At 39.4% G+C, this 24,174-nt stretch overlaps 1 protein-coding gene across 1 annotated transcript in view; it reads left to right on the top strand.

Moving 5' to 3' along the window:
- The window catches only part of LOC115178616 (zinc finger protein 883), a gene marked incomplete at its 3' end in the record, with an annotated part of 67,193 nt that extends 43,655 nt beyond the window's left edge, over nt 1-23,538 (top strand). Inside the window, exon 6 of the mRNA XM_029739871.1 lies at nt 23,041-23,538. Within this exon, the coding sequence (XP_029595731.1) occupies nt 23,041-23,538 (498 nt within the window). The remainder of the gene's footprint in view (nt 1-23,040) is intronic.
- Nucleotides 23,539-24,174: the final 636 nt, after the last annotated feature.

Below are 24,174 nucleotides of genomic sequence, written 5' to 3'. Positions count from 1 at the left end.
AAGGGCCAGATGTATACAGAACGGTGTTGTCTGCGTAGAGGTGGATCAAGGAATCACACGTAGCAAGAGCGACATCGTTGAACAGAGAAAAGAGTCGGTCCGAGAATTGAACCCTGTGGTACCCCCATAGAGACTGCCAGAGGTCCAGACAGTAGGCCCTCCGATTTGACACACTGAACTCTGTCAGAGAAGTAGTTGGTGAACCAGGCGAGTCAGTTATTTGAGAAACAAAGGCTGTTGAGTCTGCCAATAAGAATACGGTGATTGACAAAGTCGAAAGCCTTGGCCAGGTTGATGAAGACAGCTGCACTGTACTGTCTTTTATCGATGGCGGTTATGATATCGTTTAGTACCTTGAGCGTGGCTGAGGTGCACCTGTGACCAGCTCGGAAAGTGGATTGCACAGCAGAGAAGGTACGGTGGGATTCAAAATGGTCAGTGATCTGTTTGTTAACCTCTCTGGGCCAGTGGAACGCTTGCGTCCCACCCTAATCAACAGCCAGTGGAATCGCGTCGCGCTAAATGCAAAACCTCATAAATGCTATAACTTCAATTTCTCAAACATATGACTATTTTACACCGTTTTATAGATACACCTCTCCTGAATCGAACCACGTTGTCCGATTTCAAAAAGGCTTTACAGCAAAAGCAAAACATTAGATTATGTCAGCAGAGTACCCAGACAGAAATAATCACACAGCCATTTTCAAAGCAACTAGCATGCATCACAAATACCCAAAACACAGCTAAATGCAGCACTAACCTTTGACAACCTTCATCAGATGACACTCCTAGGACGTCATGTTACACAACACATGCATTTTTTGTTCGATAAAGTTCATATTTATATATAAAAACAGCATTTTACATCGGCGCATGACGTTCAGAAAATATTTTGCCTCAAATGCTTCCGGTTTATTAGCGCTACAATTTACAAAATTACTATTCGAAAACATTGTTAAAATGTAATATTGTCATTCAAAGACTTATAGATTAACATGTCTTGAATGCCATCTCCTTGCCAGATTTAAAAATAACTTTACTGGGAAATCACACTTTGCAATAAACGACGTGGTATGCCCAGAAAAATAGTCTAGGCTATACATGTTTTGAGCCATCTTGGAACGATCAACCATCAAAAATACTGTATGTATGTACTGGGCAGGAGTAGTAACCAGATTAAATTGGGTACGTTTTTTTATCCGGCCGTGCAAATACTGCCCCCTAGGGGGGGCAGTATTTGCACGGCCGGATAAAAAAACGTACCGATTTAATCTGGTTATTACTACTGCCCAGAAACTAGAATATGCATATAATTATTGGCTTTGGATAGAAAACACCCTAAAGTTTCTAAAACTGTTTGAATGGTGTCTGTGAGTATAACAGAACTCATATGGCAGGCCAAAACCTGAGAAGATTCCTTACAGGAAGCGCCCTCTCTGACCATTTCTTGTTCTTCTTTACTCTTTTCATTGAAAACTGAGGATCTCTGCTGTAACGTGACACTTCCTACGGCTCCCATAGGCTCTCAGAAGGCGGGAAAAAGCTGAATGATGTCTTTGCAGCCCCTGGCTGAAAAACATTAGCGCATTTTGTAAGTGGTCGATCAGAGTACCATGAGACTGAGGCGCGTGCACGAGGCGACCCCATGTTTTTATTTTCTCTGTCTTTGAACTAAAACAGGTTTTCCCGGTCGGAATATTATCGCTTTTTTACGAGAAAAATGGCATAAAAATTGATTTTAAACAGCGGTTGACATGCTTCGAAGTACGGTAATGGAATATTTAGAATTTTTTTGTCACGAAACACGTCGGGCGCGTCACCCTTATTTACCCTTCGGATAGTGTCTTGAACGCACGAACAAAACAGAGGATATTTGAACAGAACTATGGATTATTTTGAACCAAACCAACATTTGTTATTGAAGTAGAAGTCCTGGGAGTGCTTTCTGACGAAGAACACCAAAGGTAATCACATTTTTCTAATAGTAAATCGGAGTTTGGTGAGCTAGCCGTGATGGCTGGGCTATCTACACAGAATATTGCAAAATGTGCCTTTGCCGAAAAGCTATTTTAAAATCGGACATAGCGAGTGCATAAAGGAGTTCTGTATCTATAATTCTTAAAATAATTGTTATGTTTTTTGTGAACGTTTATCGTGAGTAATTTAGTAAATTCACCGGAAGTTTGCGGTGGGTATGCTAGTTCTGAACGTCACATGCTAATGTAAAAAGCTGGTTTTTGATATAAATATGAACTTGATTGAACAAAACATGCATGTATTGTATAACATAATGTCCTAGGATTGTCATCTGATGAAGATCATCAAAGGTTAGTGCTGCATTTAGCTGTGGTTTGGGTTTATGTGACATTATATGCTAGCTTGAAAAAGGGGTGTCTGATTATTTCTGGCTGGGTACTCTGCTGACATAATCTAATGTTTTGCTTTCGTTGTAAAGCCTTTTTGAAATCGGACAGTGTGGTTAGATTAACGAGAGTCTTGTCTTTAAAATGGTGTAAAATAGTCATATGTTTGAGAAATTGAAGTAATAGCATTTCTAAGGTATTTGAATAACGCGCCACGGGATTCCACTGGCTGTTGAGTAGGTGGGACGATTTCGTCCCACTTGCCCTAGAGAGGTTAACTTGACTTTCGAAGACTTTAGAACGGCAGGGCAGGATGGATATAGGTCTGTTACAGTTTGGGTCTAGAGTGTCACCCCCTTTGAAGAGGGGGATGACCGCGGAAGTGTTCCAATCTTTGGGAATCTCGGACAATACGAAAGAGAGGTTGAACAGACTAGTAATGGGGTTGCCACAATGGCGGCGGATAATTTTAGAAAGAGAGGGTCCAGATTGTCTAGCCCAGCTGATTTGTACGGGTCCAGGTTTTGCAACTCTTTCAGAACATCAGCTATCTAGAGTTGGGTGAAGGAGAAGATGGGGAGGCTTGGGGAAGTAGCTGCGGGGAGCTGTTGGCTGGGGTTGGGGTAGCCAGGAGGAAAGCATGGCCAGCCGTAGAGAATTGCTTATTGAAATTCTCGATTATCGTGGCGTTATCGGTGGTGACAGTGTTTCCTAGCCTCAGTGCAGTGGGCAGCTGGGAAGAGGTGCTCTTATCCTCCATGGACTTTACAGTGTCCCAAAACTTTTGGGAGTTAGAGCTACAGGATGCAAATTTCTGTTTGAAAATGCTAGCCTTTGCTTCCCTAACTGACTGTGTGTATTGGTTCCTGACTCTGAAAGTTGCATATTGCGGAGACTATTCTATGTTTTTGTGCTGGTCGAGGGCAGTCAGGTCTGGAGTGAACGAAGGGCTATATCTGTTCTTGTTCTACATTTTTTGAAAGGGGCATGCTTATTTAAGGTGGTGAGGAAATTACAATTAAAGAACAACCAGGCATCCCCTACTGACGGGATGAGGTCAATATCCTTCCAGGATACCCGGGCCAGGTCGATTAGAAAGGCCTGCTAGCAGAAGTGTTTTAGGGAGCGTTTGACAGTGATGAGGGGTGGTCGTTTGACCGCAAACCCATAACGGATGCAGGCAATGAGACAGTAATCGCTGAGATCCTGATTGAAAACAGCAGAGGTGTATTTGGAGGGCAAGTTGGTCAGGATAATATCTATGAGGGTGCCCATGTTTACAGATTTAGGGTTGTACCTGGTGGGTTCCTTGATAATTTGTGTGAGATTGAGGGCATCTAGCTTGGATTGTAGGACAGCCGGGGTGTTAACCTCACTAGGGTAGGGGGCACTATTTTCACCTTTGGATGAAAAGCGTGCCAAAGTAAACTTGGTAGATTTGGATAGAAAACACTCTAAAGTTTCCAAAACTGTTAAAATAATGTCTGTGAGTATAACATAACTGATATGACAGGCGAAAACCTGAGAAAACTCCATCCAGGTAGTGGGATTTTTTGTTGTTGTAGTTTTCAATTGACTGCCTATACAGATTCCATTGACTTAGGTCTCAAATTGCACTTCCTATGGCTTCCACTAGATGTCAACAGTCTTTAGAAATTGTTTCAGGCTTGTATTCTGAAAAATGAGAGTGTAAGACCACTCTGAATGAGTAGACCATTCAGTGTCCCAGAGATTTTTCATGCTCGAGATCGACAGCGCGCCTTTCTTGTTTACCTTTTATACTGAAGACGTTATTGTCCGGTTGAAATGTTATCTATTATTTAGGCTAAAAACAACCTGAGGATTGATTATCAACATCGTTTGACATGTTTCTACGAACTTTACTGATACTTTTTGTCTGGCTGTTGTGATTGCTTTTGAGCCTGTGGATTACTGAACAAAACGCATGAACAAAACTGAGGTTTTTGGATATAAAGACAGACTTTATCGAACAAAACAAACATTTATTGAGTAAATGGGAGTCTTGCGAGTGCAACGATATGAAGATCATCAAAAGTAAGTGATTCATTTTATCGCTATTTCTGACTTGTGTAACTCCTCTACTTGGCTGGTAACTGTTTGTAATGATTTGTCTGCTGGGCGCTGTTCTCAGATAATCGCATGGTATGCTTTCACGGTAAAGCCTTTTTGAAATCTGACACCGTGGTTTGATTAACAAGAAGTTAATCTTTAAACCGATGTATAACACTTGTATGTTTTATGAATTCTTATAATGAGTATTTCTGTTTTTGAATTTGGCGCTCTGCAATTTCACTGGATGTTTGACATGTGGGACGGTAGCGTCCCACGCCCCCTAGAGAGGTTAAGCATATCCCAGTTTAGGTCACCTAACAGAACGAACTCTGAATATAGATGGGGGCCAATCAATTCACATATGGTGTCCAGGGCACAGCTGGGAGCTGAGGGGGGTCTATAACAGGCGGCAACAGTGAGAGACTTATTACTGGAGAGATTCATTTTTTAAAATAGAAGCTCAAACTGTTTGGGCTTAGACCTGGAAAGTATGATAGAACTTCGCAGGCCATCTCTGCAGTAGATTGCAACTCCTCTCATTTTGATGGAAAATGCTGTATTTGGGGATGGAAATTTCATAATTTTTGGTGACCTTCCAAAGCCAGGATTCAGACACGGCAAGGACATCAAGGTTGGCAGAGTGTGCTAAAGCAGTGAGTAAAACAAACTTAGGGAGGAGGCTTCTGATGTTAACATGCATGAAACCAAGGCTTCTACGGTTACAGAAGTCAACAAATGAGAGCGCCTGGGGACACACAGGGCCTGGGATAACCTCTACATCAACAGAGGAGTAGGATGAGGGTACGGCTAAAGGCTTTCAGAACCGGTCAGGTCACGTTGACGACTGGCTCCCTCCGGTCAGGTCACGTTGACGACTGGCTCCCTCCGGTCAGGTCACGTTGACGACTGGCTCCCTCCGGTCAGGTCACGTTGACGACTGGCTCCCTCCGGTCAGGTCACGTTGACGACTGGCTCCCTCCGGTCAGGTCACGTTGACGACTGGCTCCCTCCGGTCAGGTCAAGTTGACGACTGGCTCCCTCCGGTCAGGTTATTTTGACGACTGGCTCCCTCCGGTCAGGTTATATTGATGACTGGCTCCCTCTGGTCAGGTTATAGTGACGACTGGCTCCCTCTAGTTAGGTTATAGTGATGACTGGCTCCCTCCGGTCAGGTTATAGTGATGACTGGCTCCCTCCGGTCAGGTTATAGTGATGACTGGCTCCCTCCGGTCAGGTTATGTTGATGACTGGCTCCCTCCAGTCATTTGTGTGTTTTAATTATTTAATCAAATAGCATGCTTAAAGCATCAGACAAGTTCAGTACATATAGTTGATTGTATAAAAACACATGGGGCGATTGGTAGAAAGAACAGATGACTCTTGGTTGACCAAGATGTATTTTAGTTGGGGACAGCACTAGAACATGATTTTGGGGCTCCCGAGTGGCACAGAGGACACTGCATCTCAGTGCTTGAGGCTTCACTACAGACACCCTGGTTCAAATCCAGGCTGTATCACAACCGGCCGTGATTTGGAGTCCCATAGGGCGGCGCACAATTGGCCCAGCGTTGTCCGGGGTAGGCAGTCATTGTAAATAAGAATTTGTTCTTAACTGACTTGCCTAGTTAAATAAAGGTTACATTTAAATACATTTAAAAAATAGAGTTTCCTGACAATCCATTTTTTACAAATCCGGCAAGGCACCAATTTTGAGAAGGGTTTAAAACAAAGGTTTCAAACCAATTCATGAATGTAATTGAATCTAGGTATGTCTTGCCTTTAATGTAATGGCATGAAAAACAATTGGCTGAATATTATACAATGACTTATCAACAGCTCTAATAATTTGCGTCCACAGGAAATCTACACTGGCAGTTCTAGAATATACTATATAGCCTAGAAACCTGGTTAAACTATCATTATGACATCATGGATGAATTCTAGAATATACTATATAGCCTAGAAACCTGGTTAAACTATCATTATGACATCATGGATGAATTCTAGAATATACTATATAGCCTAGAAACCTGGTTAAACTATCATTATGAAATCATGGATGAATTCTAAAATATACTATATAGCCTAGAAACCTGGTTAAACTATCATTATGACATCATGGATGAATTCTAGAATATACTATATAGCCTAGAAACCTGGTTAAACTATCATTATGAAATCATGGATGAATTCTAAAATATACTATATAGCCTAGAAACCTGGTTAAACTATCATTATGACATCATGGATGAATTCTAGAATATACTATATAGCCTAGAAACCTGGTTAAACTATCATTATGACATCATGGATGAATTCTAGAATATACTATATATCCTAGAAACCTGGTTAAACTATCATTATGACATCATGGATGAATTCTAGAATATACTATATAGCCTAGAAACCTGGTTAAACTATCATTATGACATCATAGATGAATTCTAGAATATACTATATAGCCTAGAAACCTGGTTAAACTATCATTATGACATCATGGATGAATTCTAGAATATACTATACAGCCTAGAAACCTGGTTAAACTATCATTATGAAATCATGGATGAATTCTAAAATATACTATATAGCCTAGAAACCTGGTTAAACTATCATTATGACATCATGGATGAATTCTAGAATATACTATATAGCCTAGAAACCTGGTTAAACTATCATTATGACATCATGGATGAATTCTAGAATATACTATATATCCTAGAAACCTGGTTAAACTATCATTATGACATCATGGATGAATTCTAGAATATACTATATAGCCTAGAAACCTGGTTAAACTATCATTATGACATCATAGATGAATTCTAGAATATACTATATAGCCTAGAAACCTGGTTAAACTATCATTTTGACATCATGGATGAATTCTAGAATATACTATATAGCCTAGAAACCTGGTTAAACTATCATTATGAAATCATGGATGAATTCTAAAATATACTATATAGCCTAGAAACCTGGTTAAACTATCATTATGACATCATGGATGAATTCTAGAATATACTATATAGCCTAGAAACCTGGTTAAACTATCATTATGACATCATGGATGAATTCTAGAATATACTATATATCCTAGAAACCTGGTTAAACTATCATTATGACATCATGGATGAATTCTAGAATATACTATATAGCCTAGAAACCTGGTTAAACTATCATTATGACATCATGGATGAATTCTAGAATATACTATATAGCCTAGAAACCTGGTTAAACTATCATTATGACATCCTGGATGAATAAATTTGAGTGGTTACACTCCTCCTTCCCCCATCCCTCAGCTGTTTACCAAACCAAGCCTCTGGGCAGCCATTTTGTTACTGTTGAATAAACCCACACAACCCAGCAATCTGCAGTTCAAACAATAACAAAGCTGTCATTCCACCACTGTTTTGGTTATAAGATGATTATGGGGTTGGAGAAATGTAACTACTTTCAAATTCATAGACAGACCTATGCATGCAAGGACTGACCATCCATGATATCAACATTATAGTTTTAACCATGTTGAGGCTATACAGTGTTGGTTTACATTTCTAAACATTGGAGTAAAAAAAAGCTTTTTTGGGGTTCTGATGGGGTACAACAGTTGAACTAAGCTCATGAGGCATGTGTTATATTCTTCAACAATCAATGGCTATAAATTATTAATTTAAAAGTCACAATATGGATGTAGCTATTGCATATTTCCGCTTTAACACCAAACATCAGTTCAACAACTGCAGAGTTTGTGCCTCTGTTTTTAAGACAGTACTTACTAGTGTTAATCAGGGAACGGTTTCTTAAAACCATCTTATGGCTAATTTCACCGTTAGAACCATTGGACACCTTAAGATGCGTTTGGGAAACCGGGCCCAGATTTCCAGTTTCCTCCTCTTCTTCCTCCTCCTCCTTTATCAATGTAACAGTCATCTCCCCCTCTTCCTCTTTCACTCCATAAACTGCATCCTCCTCTTCTTTAACTGTAACATCCTCCTCCTCTTTCACTCTGAACGCGTCTTTTTCTTCTTTCACAGTAATGGCCTCACCCTCTACTTCTTGTTTTACTGTGATGTTCTCTTCTTTAGCAGGAGAGTAGCTCAGTGACCGCATGGTTGTGAACGTTAGCTAGCTAGGCTAATGCTAACTTAACCAGCCCGCTAGCTGAATAATAACAACAACACCGTAAATATGAAATTAAATCGGATAACTAACTAGACGACAGAAGTGGGTTTAAAACACAGAGCCTAATATACACTAACGCGTCTAAAGAGCTTTATCGGTTCGTGAATTTTGTCTAGCAAGCTACCGTGGTGTCCGACTAACTGTTGCTACTGTTGAAAGAAGAGTTCCGTCCACTAGATTATACGTCACACCAACAGCATTGCGTTAAATTCCCAGACCGCCATCTGCTGACTGGAGTGGGTAACGCAGTTGAGTAAAATGTTTATTTTGTCAGACAAAAAGTTAAAGGGTAGGAATAAGGGACATCGCTGGTCCTAAAATATTCGTTCCCCCCCCCCCCCCCCCAAATAAATCAATATCAGTCAATATATTTTTTCTGTGATCTATTTTTTTCGTCAACCATCGCATCTTAAACTTCTTACCGGGGGAGGCTGCTGCTGCACGAGTAACTGTTAGACTTTCTTCAGAAATACTATGAGAGAGGGGTACCCCTACACAGAACTGAACAGGATCAAAGATGGAGGACAGAAATACTAGGAAAGAGGGGTACCCCTACACAGAACTGAACTGGATCAAAGATGGCAGACAGAAACTCTAGGAGAGAGGGGTACCCCTACACAGAACTGAACTGGATCAAAGATGGCGGACAGAAACACTAGGAGAGAGGGGTACCCCTACACAGAACTGAACTGGATCAAAGATGGCGGACAGAAATACTAGGAGAGAGGGGTACCCCTACACAGAACTGATCTGGATCAAAGATGGCGGACAGAAATACTAGGAGAGAGGGGTACCCCTACACAGAACTGAACTGGATCAAAGATGGCGGACAGAAATACTAGGAGAGAGGGGTACCCCTACACAGAACTGAACTGGATCAAAGATGGCGGACAGAAATACTAGGAGAGAGGGGTACCCCTACACAGAACTGATCTGGATCAAAGATGGCGGACAGAAATACTAGGAGAGAGGGGTACCCCTACACAGAACTGATCTGGATCAAAGATTGCGGACAGAAATACTAGGAGAGAGGGGTACCCCTACACAGAACTGATCTGGATCAAAGATGGTGGACAGAAATACTAGGAGAGAGGGGTACCCCTACACAGAACGTCATAACGAATCAAGCAAAAACATGTACAGTTGACAGGAATGTTAGGTAATGTAGAGACAAATGATTATGCATTTTTTTTATCATAAAGTTCATTTACGAAAATCGCGATTTAGCAAGCTAGCTGACTAGCTAACATTAGCCAGCTAGCTGACTAGCTAACATTAGCCAGCTAGCTGACTAGCTAACATTAGCCAGCTAGCTGACTAGCTAACATTAGCCAGCTAGCTGACTAGATAACATTAGCCAGCTAGCTGTCTAGCTAACATTAGCCAGCTAGCTGACTAGCTAACATTAACCAGCTAGCTGACTAGCTAACATTAGCCAGCTAGCTGACTAGCTAACATTAGCCAGCTAGCTGACTAGCTAACATTAGCCAGCTAGCTGACTAGATAACATTAGCCAGCTAGCTATCTAGCTAACATTAGCCAGCTAGCTGTCTAGCTAACATTAACCAGCTAGCTGGCTAGCTTTATGGGTGTTGTGACATGTGTATGAAATTGTACATCTGGTTGTTTTAGGGACTCCTGAAACAACCAGCAAACCAGGCTGTCGTTTTGTGAAACAGTGGATGTATAGAATCTAGCTAGCTGAAGAATTTACTGCAAATTGAATGTACAATTGTGTAAGCTTGCCTTGCTGATATTTGCCATGCAGATAGATGAAATAACGTAGCTAGCTATGTTCTTGCATATTGTGCAGTGGATGATTCAAATACCTGTATGCCTATGGATGTGTAGCTAGCTATCTAGCCGATCTGTGTATGGACCCAAACGTTTGGTATACATATTAGTTCAGAACCTATGAACCTCAGCTATCATAGCCAGTTGTATCAACTTCAAAACAGCCTGAATGACATCAATGAAGCCTATGGATTGAGTAGAATATAATATCATGTTGTGCCAAGGATGCAAGTCGTATATACATGTAGTTATTACCATGCATGAGATCCCCACATTGTAGCCTGTACATTTAATATATTCACTGATCATGTACTCTACCTTGGCAAATAATGGTGCAGTTTAGGTACGAATGTCTTTGAGATTATTTTTAAGTCATATCCAATACCAGGAGTATCAAATTTCAGTCTTTGAATGACGCTGTGTCTGCATGTATGGATTACAATTATACACTTAAACAGTGTTTACCAATCTTGGTCCTGGGACATCAATGGTTACACATTGTAACTAATAGACTAGAAACAGGATTTAACTAGTTAATTCATATATACAGAAATATAATGTTAAAAACTTAACACTACACTTCCTATGCATCATGTAAATACTCTAACACTGGTTCATCTCAACATCTAATGCCCTTCATCTGCATTGATCTGATAAACACAGGATAGGTGGAGTATTTCATCACATTACACTTCATTTCAACCAGTAGAGAATGTGAAACGCTTTATTGAAAAGCTCATTATCCAAGTGTTATAAATACAAGTTTAATCTGTCCTTCAATGCACATCTGTTGTGCATTATAAAAACAGAGGAAGAAAGAGGAGGTGGTGAGAGAGGTGTAAAAGACAGAAAGGGAAAGAGGTAAGCACATAAGAGCAGGGAAGGCAGCACATGATTAATGAATCACAGTGCTACCTAAATATTCTCTCAGTTCATCACAATTACATAATAGTGTCTCTCGTCGGCCCAAAGGTTCTTAAAAGCAGGTGAGGTGGCGATGATGGGACTGGGGGTTGGCATCCTCTCACATCAAAACATATCTGCAGACGAGAGACAGATGGAGAGAGAGAGCATGTTTAAACCTTGTGTTTTTATTTTTTATTCTGACATTGTTAGTCATCAATCAGGAGGTGAAATACAAAACTGACCTTGGATCATTAACTCTGGGACTACTGCATCTATATCTGTATTTCAATGTAAAGCATCTCTTTAATAATACTTCCTGTATAATATAAACTGACCTGGGATCATTAACTCTGGGACTACTGCATCTATATCTGTATTTCAATGTAAAGCATCTCTTTAATAATACTTCCTGAATAATATAAACTGACCTGGGATCATTAACTCCGGGACTACTGCATCTCTGTCTGTATTTCAATGTAAAGCATCTCTTTAATAATACTTCCTGTATAATATAAACTGACCTGGGATCATTAACTCTGGGACTACTGCATCTCTATCTGTATTTCAATGTAAAGCATCTCTTTAATAATACTTCCTGTTGACCTGACCAAGTGACCTCTCTCCTCTGATCATGCTGTGCCCTCTATGTAGCCAGTTCAGATGCAGGAGGGGTTCACCGACACAGCTGATATAACCTAGAGGATTTAGGGAGAAGGGGAGAGAGGGATGAAGTGAAGGAGAGAGACTGTTATTGAGAAAATAAGGTAGTTAAAGCGACAGTGTTCAACAGGAATCTGTGTGGCCTCACCTGGTGTCCACGCCACACTAAGTGGCTGCAGATTACTTTATGCTGAAAAACATGAACGGACACACAAGAACAAACAATATAGCGTAGTTATAGAAATAATGAAGTGTCTTACTATTCTCCATGGTTGGCCCTCTTGCCTATTCTTTGAAGGTGGAAGGAGCCACAGTTATACACCTGAGCCTGTTTACTGCACAACACAATCCATCAATCAGATTGATACATGAGTGTGTAGGTGTGGGTTATAGGGTGTCTAATTGTTCTACATTTTTTCAATATGGGTGATTTAAAATAGCCTGTTTTGTTTTTGCACAGACATCACACCCTTACCTACACAGCACCCTCACATGAGAAGTAGAAATCAAAGGGAGATAAACTGGGAATTGAATAACTGCAGTTGACATAGCTCAGTAAATGGAAAAATACTCTTATTGCAATGTGAATGGCTCTTAAAAGAGCATTTGGTTGTGCATAGTGTAGTCTATGGTGTTGCCAGGGAACAGCACCCTCTTTGAAGAAGTAGAAGATCTCCTGCACACGGATTGCCTCTCTTGCTGCGTTGTTGGACCCCATCCTTGAAACATCCTGCAGAGCAGCAGACTCCTCCTCTGGCACACGGCGGCGAGCTGCAGATCCCCTCCTGGTCCTCGTGTCCATCCTCATGAAGTTACGCAGGACACAGGTTCCATTAGTGCAAATTGTCCACTGATATCGGTGATATTGGTGTAATTTCTCACCCCTTTTGGCTGTATGAAAGTTAATTTCCCCTCAGACACACACATTTGTTCTTTATTATTACCCGGGCCACTGCCTGTTCAGCCTGCTATCATCCAGAAGGCGAGGTCAGTACAGGTACATCAAAGCTGAGACCGAGAGACAGAAGCTGTTTTTCAATCTCAAGATCATCAGACTGTTAAATAGCATCACTAACACAGAGAGGCTGCTGCCTACATACAGACTTGAAATCATTGGTCACTTTAAGGAATGGAACACTAGTCACTTTAATAATGTGGTTGTGCATAGTGTAGTCTAGGGAATCGTTTTGAAGGAATCTCCAGTTACAGGGTCTCTGTAGGAATATGGAAGACAATGTAATTATTAGACTGTTACATCACCAGGTCATTGTGGATTACTAAAGTATAATATCCCTGATAACAAATCATGATAACATTGGATTGATAGATGCATGGGCACACATATGTACATGTGTAGCATGTGACAATAACAGGATCATATCAAGCATGGCATCACAAATGAATACATAAATACCACTTGAAGCTTGATAATGAGTTGATCATTTGAATCAGCTGTGCAGTGTGAAGGCAAAAACCAAAATGTGCCCCTCTTTGAGTCCCCAGGACTGAGAACCACTGCTCTTCATTGGGACCTCTTCATATGTAGACTGGCTTTCATAGAGCTCTTTATCTGAGGACAGAAAACCTCACAAGAAACAGACTTCATTATAGTCAAATTACACCACACTGAATATTATGTTTCTATTATCTCCGTCCTCACTTCTAGGGACAGGAACTACACAAAAGTACCTGCCCTATCCTTTCACCCTCCTCCATGGCTGTTCTACATTTGGAGTTTGTTTTTTACAGTGATAAATAGATAGCTGGTCTGATGTGAAGGAGGAGGTTGATCATCAGGAGTCAGATGTGAAGGAGGAGGTTGATCATCAGGAGTCAGATGTGAAGGAGGAGGTTGATCATCAGGAGTCAGATGTGAAGGAGGAGGTTGATCATCAGTGAACCTCTAGGATTGTGGCTGGGCTGGTGTTTACACTTCCAGCTTGGTCATATATTTTGATACATTGAATGTTGATATTGTGAACCTATGTTATATATTTGCACTCCTGTTTCAGGAAGTGATGTCACTAAGTACTGCCCCAATATATACAGTGCTGTCGGAAAGTATTCAGACCCCTTCACTTTTTACACATTTTGTTACATTATTCAAACATTTATGAGGAAAACATTGATTTAATCCATCTACACACAATACCCCATAATGACTTCACAATACCCCATAACGACATCACAATAGCCCATAATAACATCACAATACCCCATAATGACAAAGCAAAAACCGTTTTTTAGAAATGTTTGCAAATGTAACAAAAACAACAACTGAAATATCACATTTACATACAGTACCAGTCAAAAGTTTATACACATCTACTCATTCAATGGTTTTTCTTTATTTTGACTATTTTCTACATTGTAGAATAACATTGAAGACATCAAAACTATGAAATAACACATGGAATCATGTAGTAACCAAAAAAGGTGTCACGTCCTGACTAGCAGGTGGAGTAGGTGTATAATTTTGGTCAGGGCGTGGCAGAAGAAGTTGTGTTTTCTATGTTCTGTCTAGGTTGGGTGTTTCTATGTAGAGTTAATTGGGGTGGACTTCCAATTGGAGGCAGCTGTGTGGTGTTGCCTTTGATTGGAAGTCCTATATTATTTGGGTGTGTTTGTCTGTGTGTTTGTGGGGAATTGTTTTTGCACTGCGTTAGTATAGCCTGCAAAACTGTTGGTGTCGTGAGTATCGTTTTTTTTTTTTTCTGTGGATGCTTTACTCTTTACTCTTGTTTTTGTGAATTAAAAGAATGAGTATCCACAACTCTGCTGCATTTTGGTCTTCCCTGCAACACCGTGACATTATTTGTGACAAAAGGGTTAAACAATTCAAAATACATTTTATATTTGAGATATTTCAAAGCAGTCACTCCTTGCCTTGATGACAGCTTTGCACACTCTTGGCATTCTCTCAACCAGTTTCATGAGGTAGTCACCTGGAATTAATTTCAGTTAACAGGTGTGCCTAGTGAAATGTTAATTTGAGGAATTTCTTTCCTTCTTAATGCGTTTGAGCCAATCAGTTGTGTTGTGACAAGGTATGGGTGGCTCTCATGAGGATTGCCACAGGAAATGAAGACCCAGAGTTACCTCTGCTGCAGAAGATATGTTCCTTAGAGTTAACTGCACCTCAGATTGCAGCCCAAATAAATGCTTCAGAGTTCAAGTAACAGACACATATCAACATCAACTGTTCAGAGGAGACTGCGTGAATCAGGCCTTCATGGTCGAATTGCTGCAAAGAAACCACTACTAAAGGACACCAATAATAAGAAGAGACTTTCTTGGGCCAAGAAACATAAGAAATAGACATTAGACCAGGGAAATTTGTCCTTTGGTCTGATGAGTCCAAATTTGAGATCTTTGATTCTAACCGCCGTGTCTTTGTGAGATGCAGAGTATGTGAACGGATGATCTCCGCGTGTGCGGTTCCCACCGTGAAACATGGAGGAGATGTGATGGTGTGGGGGTGCTTTGCTGGTGACACTGTCTGTGATTTAGTCAGAGACTGCGTGAATCAGGCCTTCATGGTTGAATTGCTGCATGCAAAAACACTGTTTACAAATAATGTGCTTTTCTTTAAAAAAAAAAAAAAAAAGGACATTTCTAAGTGACCCCAAACTTTTGAACGGTAGTGGTGTATTATTACACCATGTAGGAGCAGTATAGACCTAGTCTGTTCATTATATACATCTACATGATGTATTGTTACACCACGTAGGAGCAGTATAGACCTAGTCTGTTCATTATATACATCTACATGATGTATTGTTACACCATGTAGGAGCAGTATAGACCTAGTCTGTTCATTATATACATCTACATGATGTATTGTTACACCATGTAGGAGCAGTATAGACCTAGTCTGTTCATTATATACATCTACATGATGTATTGTTACACCATGTAGCAGCAGTATAGACCTAGTCTGTTCATTATATACATCTACATGATGTATTGTTACACCACGTAGGAGCAGTATAGACCTAGTCTGTTCATTATATACATCTACATGATGTATTGTTACACCATGTAGGAGCAGTATAGACCTAGTCTGTTCATTATATACATCTACATGATGTATTGTTACACCATGTAGGAGCAGTATAGACCTAGTCTGTTCATTATATACATCTACATGATGTATTGTTACACCATGTAGCAGCAGTATAGACCTAGTCTGTTCATTATATACATCTACATGATGTATTGTTACACCACGTAGGAGCAGTATAGACCTAGTCTGTTCATTATATACATCTACATGATGTATTGTTACACCATGTAGGAGCAGTATAGACCTAGTCTGGTCATTATATACATCTACATGATGTATTATTACACCATGTAGGAGCAGTATAGACCTAGTCTGTTCATTATATACATCTACATGATGTATTGTTACACCATGTAGCAGCAGTATAGACCTAGTCTGTTCATTATATACATCTACATGATGTATTGTTACACCACGTAGGAGCAGTATAGACCTAGTCTGTTCATTATATACATCTACATGATGTATTGTTACACCATGTAGGAGCAGTATAGACCTAGTCTGTTCATTATATACATCTACATGATGTATTGTTACACCATGTAGCAGCAGTATAGACCTAGTCTGTTCATTATATACATCTACATGATGTATTGTTACACCATGTAGCAGCAGTATAGACCTAGTCTGTTCATTATATACATCTATATGATGTATTGTTACACCATGTAGGAGCAGTATAGACCTAGTCTGTTCATTATATACATCTACATGATGTATTGTTACACCATGTAGGAGCAGTATAGACCAAGTCTGTTCATTATATACATCTACATGATGTATTGTTACACCATGTAGGAGCAGTATAGACCTAGTCTGTTCATTATATACATCTACATGATGTATTGTTACACCATGTAGGAGCAGTATAGACCTAGTCTGTTCATTATATACATCTACATGATGTATTGTTACATCATGTAGGAGCAGTATAGACCTAGTCTGTTCATTATATACATCTACATGATGTATTGTTACACCATGTAGCAGCAGTATAGACCTAGTCTGTTCATTGTATACATCTACATGATGTATTGTTACACCATGTAGCAGCAGTATAGACCTAGTCTGTTCATTATATACATCTACATGATGTATCGTTACACCATGTAGGAGCAGTATAGACCTAGTCTGTTCATTATATACATCTACATGATGTATTGTTACACCATGTAGGAGAAGTATAGACCTAGTCTGTTCATTATATACATCTACATGATGTATTGTTACATCATGTAGGAGCAGTATAGAGCTAGTCTGTTCATTATATACATCTACATGATGTATTGTTACACCATGTAGCAGCAGTATGGAGGTCAGTGGGGGACAAAATTGTTGACCCCCTTGATAAAGATGAGCAAAAACGACTCTATAAAATCAAGAATTAAAATACTGATCTATATTGTATAAAAAAGAAATTTGGGGGGAAGTTATATTTTATACTAATACAATTGCTCAGAGAAAGAGATTTAGTTTAACATGTAATTCTCAAAAGGTAGGGGTCTGAATTGTTGCCACCCTTGTTTTCAATACTCCAACACCCTCCCCTTGGGAGGATAACGACACTGAAATGTTTTGAGATTAGAGAACACATTGGAAGGGATCTTAGACCAATCCTCCATACATAATCTCTCCAGGTCCTTGAACAGGGCAGTCTTGTGGACTGCCCTGTTCAATTCAAACCACAGGATTTCAATGGAGTTCAAGTCCAAAGACTGAGATGGCCATTGAAAATGTTGATTTTGTACCCAATTAACCATTTCTTCATGGATGTTGATGTGTCTTGCTGGAAGATCCACTTATAGCCAAGTTTCAGCCTCCTAGCAGAGAGGTAACCAGGTTTTGGGCTAAAATATCCTGGTAGTGGGTAAAGTTTATTTATTTATTTCATACAGTAATTTTTGCTCATCTTTATCAAGGGTATCAATAACTAGGTGCTTATTTTGATATCTAGTTATTTGACTGAATCAGAAATACAGATGTGGAGTAGATGTAGAGTTTGTTTTAAATTCTCACAAAAAATCTGAACTAATCAAACAACACTTGTTGCTCTTTATACGTGTTGATATAATATTCATATTTAATGGAGAGGAAAAAAACGTTTCCCTAAACTGCTTTATAATATAATTCAATGAAGAAGAAAATAGTTTTCCCTCCTCAACTGCGTTTCCTCCCCCCAGACAGCAGATGGCGATATGTGTCTTTCAGGCGATGTTTCTAGTGTGACGTATAATCTAGTGGACGGAACGCTTCTTCAACAACTGCAGCCACCTCGGTCGCTCGCTAGCCAACAAAGTCTGAACATTCAAGCTCTTTAGACAATTTCGTGGTTTATTTTCTACTATGATTTAAACATACTTATGTGGAAACAACTAGCTACCCCATTTAATTTCATATTTACATTGTAGGTCAACTAGCTGGCTGGTTAAGTTAGCATTAGCCTAGCTAGCTAACATCCCCGACCATGCGCTACTAAGCTACTCTCCTCCTGATAAAGAAGAGGAGATCTGCTGGACGGAGAAAGAAGCTCTGGGGCTGAACGTTGTCGTGAAAGAGGAGAAGGAAGAGGAGGATGTCACAGTAAAACAAGAAGTAGTACTTATATGGAAACACCTAGCTACCCCATTTGATGTAATATTTACGTTGTAAGTCAACTAGCTGGCTGGTTAAGTTAGCACTAGTCTAGTCGCTAATGCTAACTAGCTATTATTCCCGACCATGAGTTCACTAAGCTACTCTCCTCCTGCTAAAGAAGAGGAGGTCTGCTGGACGGAGGAAGAGGGTCTCGTCAAAGAGGAGGAGGAAGAGGAGGCTGTTTCAATACAAAAACAAGTAGAGGGTGAGGCTGTTACAGTGAAAGAAGAAGAGAAAGACGTTACAGAGAAAGAAGAGGAAGACGCGTTCAGAGTGAAAGAGGAGGATGTTACTGTGAAAGAAAAGGAGGAAGATGCCGTTTTTGGAGGAGGATGAAGTGAAAGAAGATGAAGACGTGTTTGGAATGAAGGATGAAGAGGGGGAGATTACAGTCACATTAGAGGAGGACGAAGAAGAGAAGACTGGAGATCTGATTAACACCAGTAAATACAGTGAGTACTATCTAATAAAACAGGGACATTGATCTGATTAACACCAGTAAATACAGTGAGTACTATCTAATAAAACAGGGACATTGATCTGATTAACACCAGTAAATACAGTGAGTACTATCTAATAAAACAGGGGCATTGATCTGATTAACACCAGTAAATACAGTGAGTACTATCTAATAAAACAGGGACATTGATCTGATTAACACCAGTAAATACAGTGAGTACTATCTAATAAAACAGGGACATTGATCTGATTAACACCAGTAAATACAGTGAGTACTATCTAATAAAACAGGGACATTGATCTGATTAACACCAGTAAATACAGTGAGTACTATCTAATAAAACAGGGACATTGATCTGATTAACACCAGTAAATACAGTGAGTACTATCTAATAAAACAGGGACATTGATCTGATTAACACCAGTAAATACAGTGAGTACTATCTAATAAAACAGGGGCATTGATCTGATTAACACCAGTAAATACAGTGAGTACTATCTAATAAAACAGGGACATTGATCTGATTAACACCAGTAAATACAGTGAGTACTATCTAATAAAACAGGGACATTGATCTGATTAACACCAGTAAATACAGTGAGTACTATCTAATAAAACAGGGGCATTGATCTGATTAACACCAGTAAATACAGTGAGTACTATCTAATAAAACAGGGACATTGATCTGATTAACACCAGTAAATACAGTGAGTACTATCTAATAAAACAGGGACATTGATCTGATTAACACCAGTAAATACAGTGAGTACTATCTAATAAAACAGGGACATTGATCTGATTAACACCAGTAAATACAGTGAGTACTATCTAATAAAACAGGGGCATTGATCTGATTAACACCAGTAAATACAGTGAGTACTATCTAATAAAACAGGGACATTGATCTGATTAACACCAGTAAATACAGTGAGTACTATCTAATAAAACAGGGACATTGATCTGATTAACACCAGTAAATACAGTGAGTACTATCTAATAAAACAGGGACATTGATCTGATTAACACCAGTAAATACAGTGAGTACTATCTTATAAAACAGGGACATTGATCTGATTAACACCAGTAAATACAGTGAGTACTATCTTATAAAACAGGGACATTGATCTGATTAACACCAGTAAATACAGTGAGTACTATCTTATAAAACAGGGACATTGATCTGATTAACACCAGTAAATACAGTGAGTACTATCTAATAAAACAGGGACATTGATCTGATTAACACCAGTAAATACAGTGAGTACTATCTAATAAAACAGGGACATTGATCTGATTAACACCAGTAAATACAGTGAGTACTATCTAATAAAACAGGGACATTGATCTGATTAACACCAGTAAATACAGTGAGTACTATCTAATAAAACAGGGACATTGATCTGATTAACACCAGTAAATACAGTGAGTACTATCTAATAAAACAGGGACACAAACCATTTTCAAGTCTTGCCATAGACTTTCAAGACGATTTAAGTCCAAACTGTAACTAGGCCACTCAGGAACATTCAATGTCATTTTGGTAAGCTCCTCCAGTGTAGATTTGGCCTTGTGGTTTAGGTTATTGTCCTGTTAGGACAGTTTTTTGCATTCAGATCGCTGAAATGCTCTCTAACTATGTAACATTTAGTGTCTCCTTATGTTACGCTGGGAAAACAGTTTTCATGGGCACAGAAATACTAAATCATTTCAGAGTTTGCTAAATCCAATGGTTCTAACCGAGAGTCACCTTAACTTTATTGACACCCAAATGGATACTGTCATTAATGTGGTTCTTCAATAATTACACATAATACTGTAGCTGTTTAGTTACAGTCACATGTTCAACTATCATCAGCTGATCCAGGAAATCATTTTCTGAATGACAGTCACATGACAAACATCACGACATGCAACAACAACCAAAGTGCTTCTTCATTCATTACTCTGGTAAAGACAGTTATGCCATGCTCCATGTTGGATCCAACATCCCTAACAAATTGATGTTTATAATGTGTTATTGTCTGCTTGATTTACAGTAGGGTCTCGTTAGTCTGTTTGGACACAGAGATACTTAGCTCATAATGTGTAGAGAACTGTTCCTTGATGGAAAGGCTATTGTACAACACACAGAGCTATTTTCCTTTATTCAGGACATTTAGAATGACAACACATTACAGAGTAGCCTAGTGGGATTATTCACAAAATTATCTGGTGATCAGGTTATGAAATGTCATGACAAAGACATTTTAGTTTCCATGTTTCACCTATAATGTTAAATGATTTATAGTCCTAGGTCTATGTTATTGTTAGGTGAAGTTATGGGTCCTACAGTAGGTCTATGTTGTTGTTAGGTGAAGTTATGGGTCCTACAGTAGGTCTATGTTATTGTTAGGTGAAGTTATGGGCCAATTTGGGTACATTTATTTTACAAACGCTCATTGACAGACTGGTAGCAAAGCTAGTCAAAGAGCATTTTACTGGTTGAAGTGTTTTTTTAAAAGTATAAAGCAGTTGATTTGCGACAACACATATTATATTAAGCAGGACATTCAAATGAGCCTAACAATTATAATCCAAAGTAGTGTGAAATATACTCATAAGCAACCTGGAAATGGAGGCTGTTTTTGCTGGCAGCCTGTAAGTTTCCCCACTGTGGTGAATTAGTGAATAGACAACAGAGCTGAATGTTTCCTTGAGTAGCATCCTGATCTTTCATTCAGAATACATCCATAACTAGTGGTTTCCTCATTACCAGATATACTACATCCATAACTAGTGGTTTCCTCATTACCAGATATACTACATCCATAACTAGTGGTTTCCTCATTACCAGATATACTACATCCATAACTAGTGGTTTCCTCATTACCAGATATACTACATCCATAACTAGTGGTTTCCTCATTACCAGATATACTACATCCATAACTAGTGGTTTCCTCATTACCAGATATACTACATCCATAACTAGCGGTTTCCTCATTACCAGATATACTACATCCATAACTAGCGGTTTCCTCATTACCAGATATACTACATCCATAACTAGTGGTTTCCTCATTACCAGATATACTACATCCATAACTAGTGGTTTCCTCATTACCAGATATACTACATCCATAACTAGTGTTTTCCTCATTACCAGATATACTACATCCATAACTAGTGGTTTCCTCATTACCAGATATACTACATCCATAACTAGTGGTTTCCTCATTACCAGATATACTACATCCATAACTAGTGTTTTCCTCATTACCAGATATACTACATCCATAACTAGTGGTTTCCTCATTACCATATATACTACATCCATAACTAGTGGTTTCCTCATTACCAAATATACTAGGTCCATAACTAGTGGTTTCCTCATTACCAAATATACTAGGTCCATAACTAGTGGTTTCCTCATTAGCAGGGAGGAGTTTCTGCAATCAAATTGCATGTGCATCGCCCTCGTGCCGCAATTTTAGCAAACACAGAAAGGGGCCTATATTGGAGAGCGAAAGTCGTCTGGCACACTGCTTAGAGTTTCAACAACTTTAATAATTTATTTCTAGCCTACAATCATCGATGTTACTACTAATGTGAAAACAAGACTAAATATGACTATTCTTGCTCATTTTAAGACAGTTGTCAAATAATTTTAACATTCATTACAGACGTCAATTGTTGTACAACATCATGGCTACGCTGTTGGCATCACCTTTTACAGTGGATTACTGCTGTTGTGGGCCTTTAACCATCTGTCTGACTTTGTTGTTCACACAGGAGAGATACGGGACAGTCGTGGATCCTCTGGGGAGCCTCAACAACATCATGATGCTGACGAGGCAGAGAAGAGTCTCTGCACATTAGAACACCTCAAGAAACACCAGCAGAGACCCACAGGGAAGAGAACTCACTGCTGCTCTGACTGTGGGAAGAGATTCACCTCCCCATCAGGCATTAAAATTCATCAGAGAATCCACACAGGAGAGAAACCTTGTAGTTGTCATCAATGTGGGAAGAGTTTTACCACATCTGGCCATCTGACTCAACACCAGAGAACACACACAGGAGAGAAATCTTATAGCTGTGTTCAATGTGGGAAGAGTTTTGGTCAATCTGGAGCTCTGACAGTGCACCAGAGAACACACACAGGAGAGAAACCTTATATCTGTGATCAATGTGGGAAGAGATTTGCTACATCGAGCAATCTGACTCTACACCAGAGAACACAAACAGGAGATAAACCTTATAGCTGTGGTCAATGTGGGAAGAGTCATGTTTCATCTAGCAATCTGACTCTACACCGGAGAACACACACAGGAGAGAACCCTTATAGCTGTGTTCAATGTGGGAAGAGTTTTAGTCAATCTAGCAGTCTGACTGTACACAAGAGAACACACACAGGAGAGAAACCTCTTAGTTGTGACCAGAGATAATCTGATAAAAGATCTCTGATCAAATATCAGAAAATACATGGAGTTGTTTCATGATATTAATGTGACAATGTGGAATGTTTTAACATTGTAGTAGGAGTATTTTAATAATGTCACAACGTAGAACCCTAAACGTTTGTCCCCTGTTCTATTGATTTCAACATTTTATGGATATTAGCCTCAGGGGGAAAATCCAGGCTCTGAATTGAAAGAGTTACTATTTATGTGATTTAACAAAAAGTCACTAACAAAAAAAGAGTTGTGTTACACTTACCATGTTGGTGACCCACTTGAATCAAAATGCAACACTTCAAAATGTAGCTAGCTGTTTTCTACAAATTGTCCTCTAACCAGGGATGTACACAGTATTCCCAGATTCCATGTGTTTTTTGAGCTGTTAGTTTTACCAGGACGTGCAACCTCATCTCCCTCCTCTCGGCACAATTGATTTCAACATGATATCGTTATGACAAATAAGTGTTGCGTTCCTTTGTTTAGTGACCCCTACATTTAAATGCATCACTCCAAAATGTAGCAGACTGTCTTCTGCAGGTTGTCCTCTAACCAGTGAGGTAAAATATATCTCCCATTTCCATGTGTTTTTTT

The sequence above is a fragment of the Salmo trutta genome, chromosome 38 (genome assembly GCF_901001165.1).
Source record: "Salmo trutta chromosome 38, fSalTru1.1, whole genome shotgun sequence".
NCBI lineage: Eukaryota > Metazoa > Chordata > Actinopteri > Salmoniformes > Salmonidae > Salmo > Salmo trutta.
The sequence above is the reverse complement of the archived record's forward strand: the minus strand, read 5'-3'. Positions and strand labels throughout refer to the sequence as shown.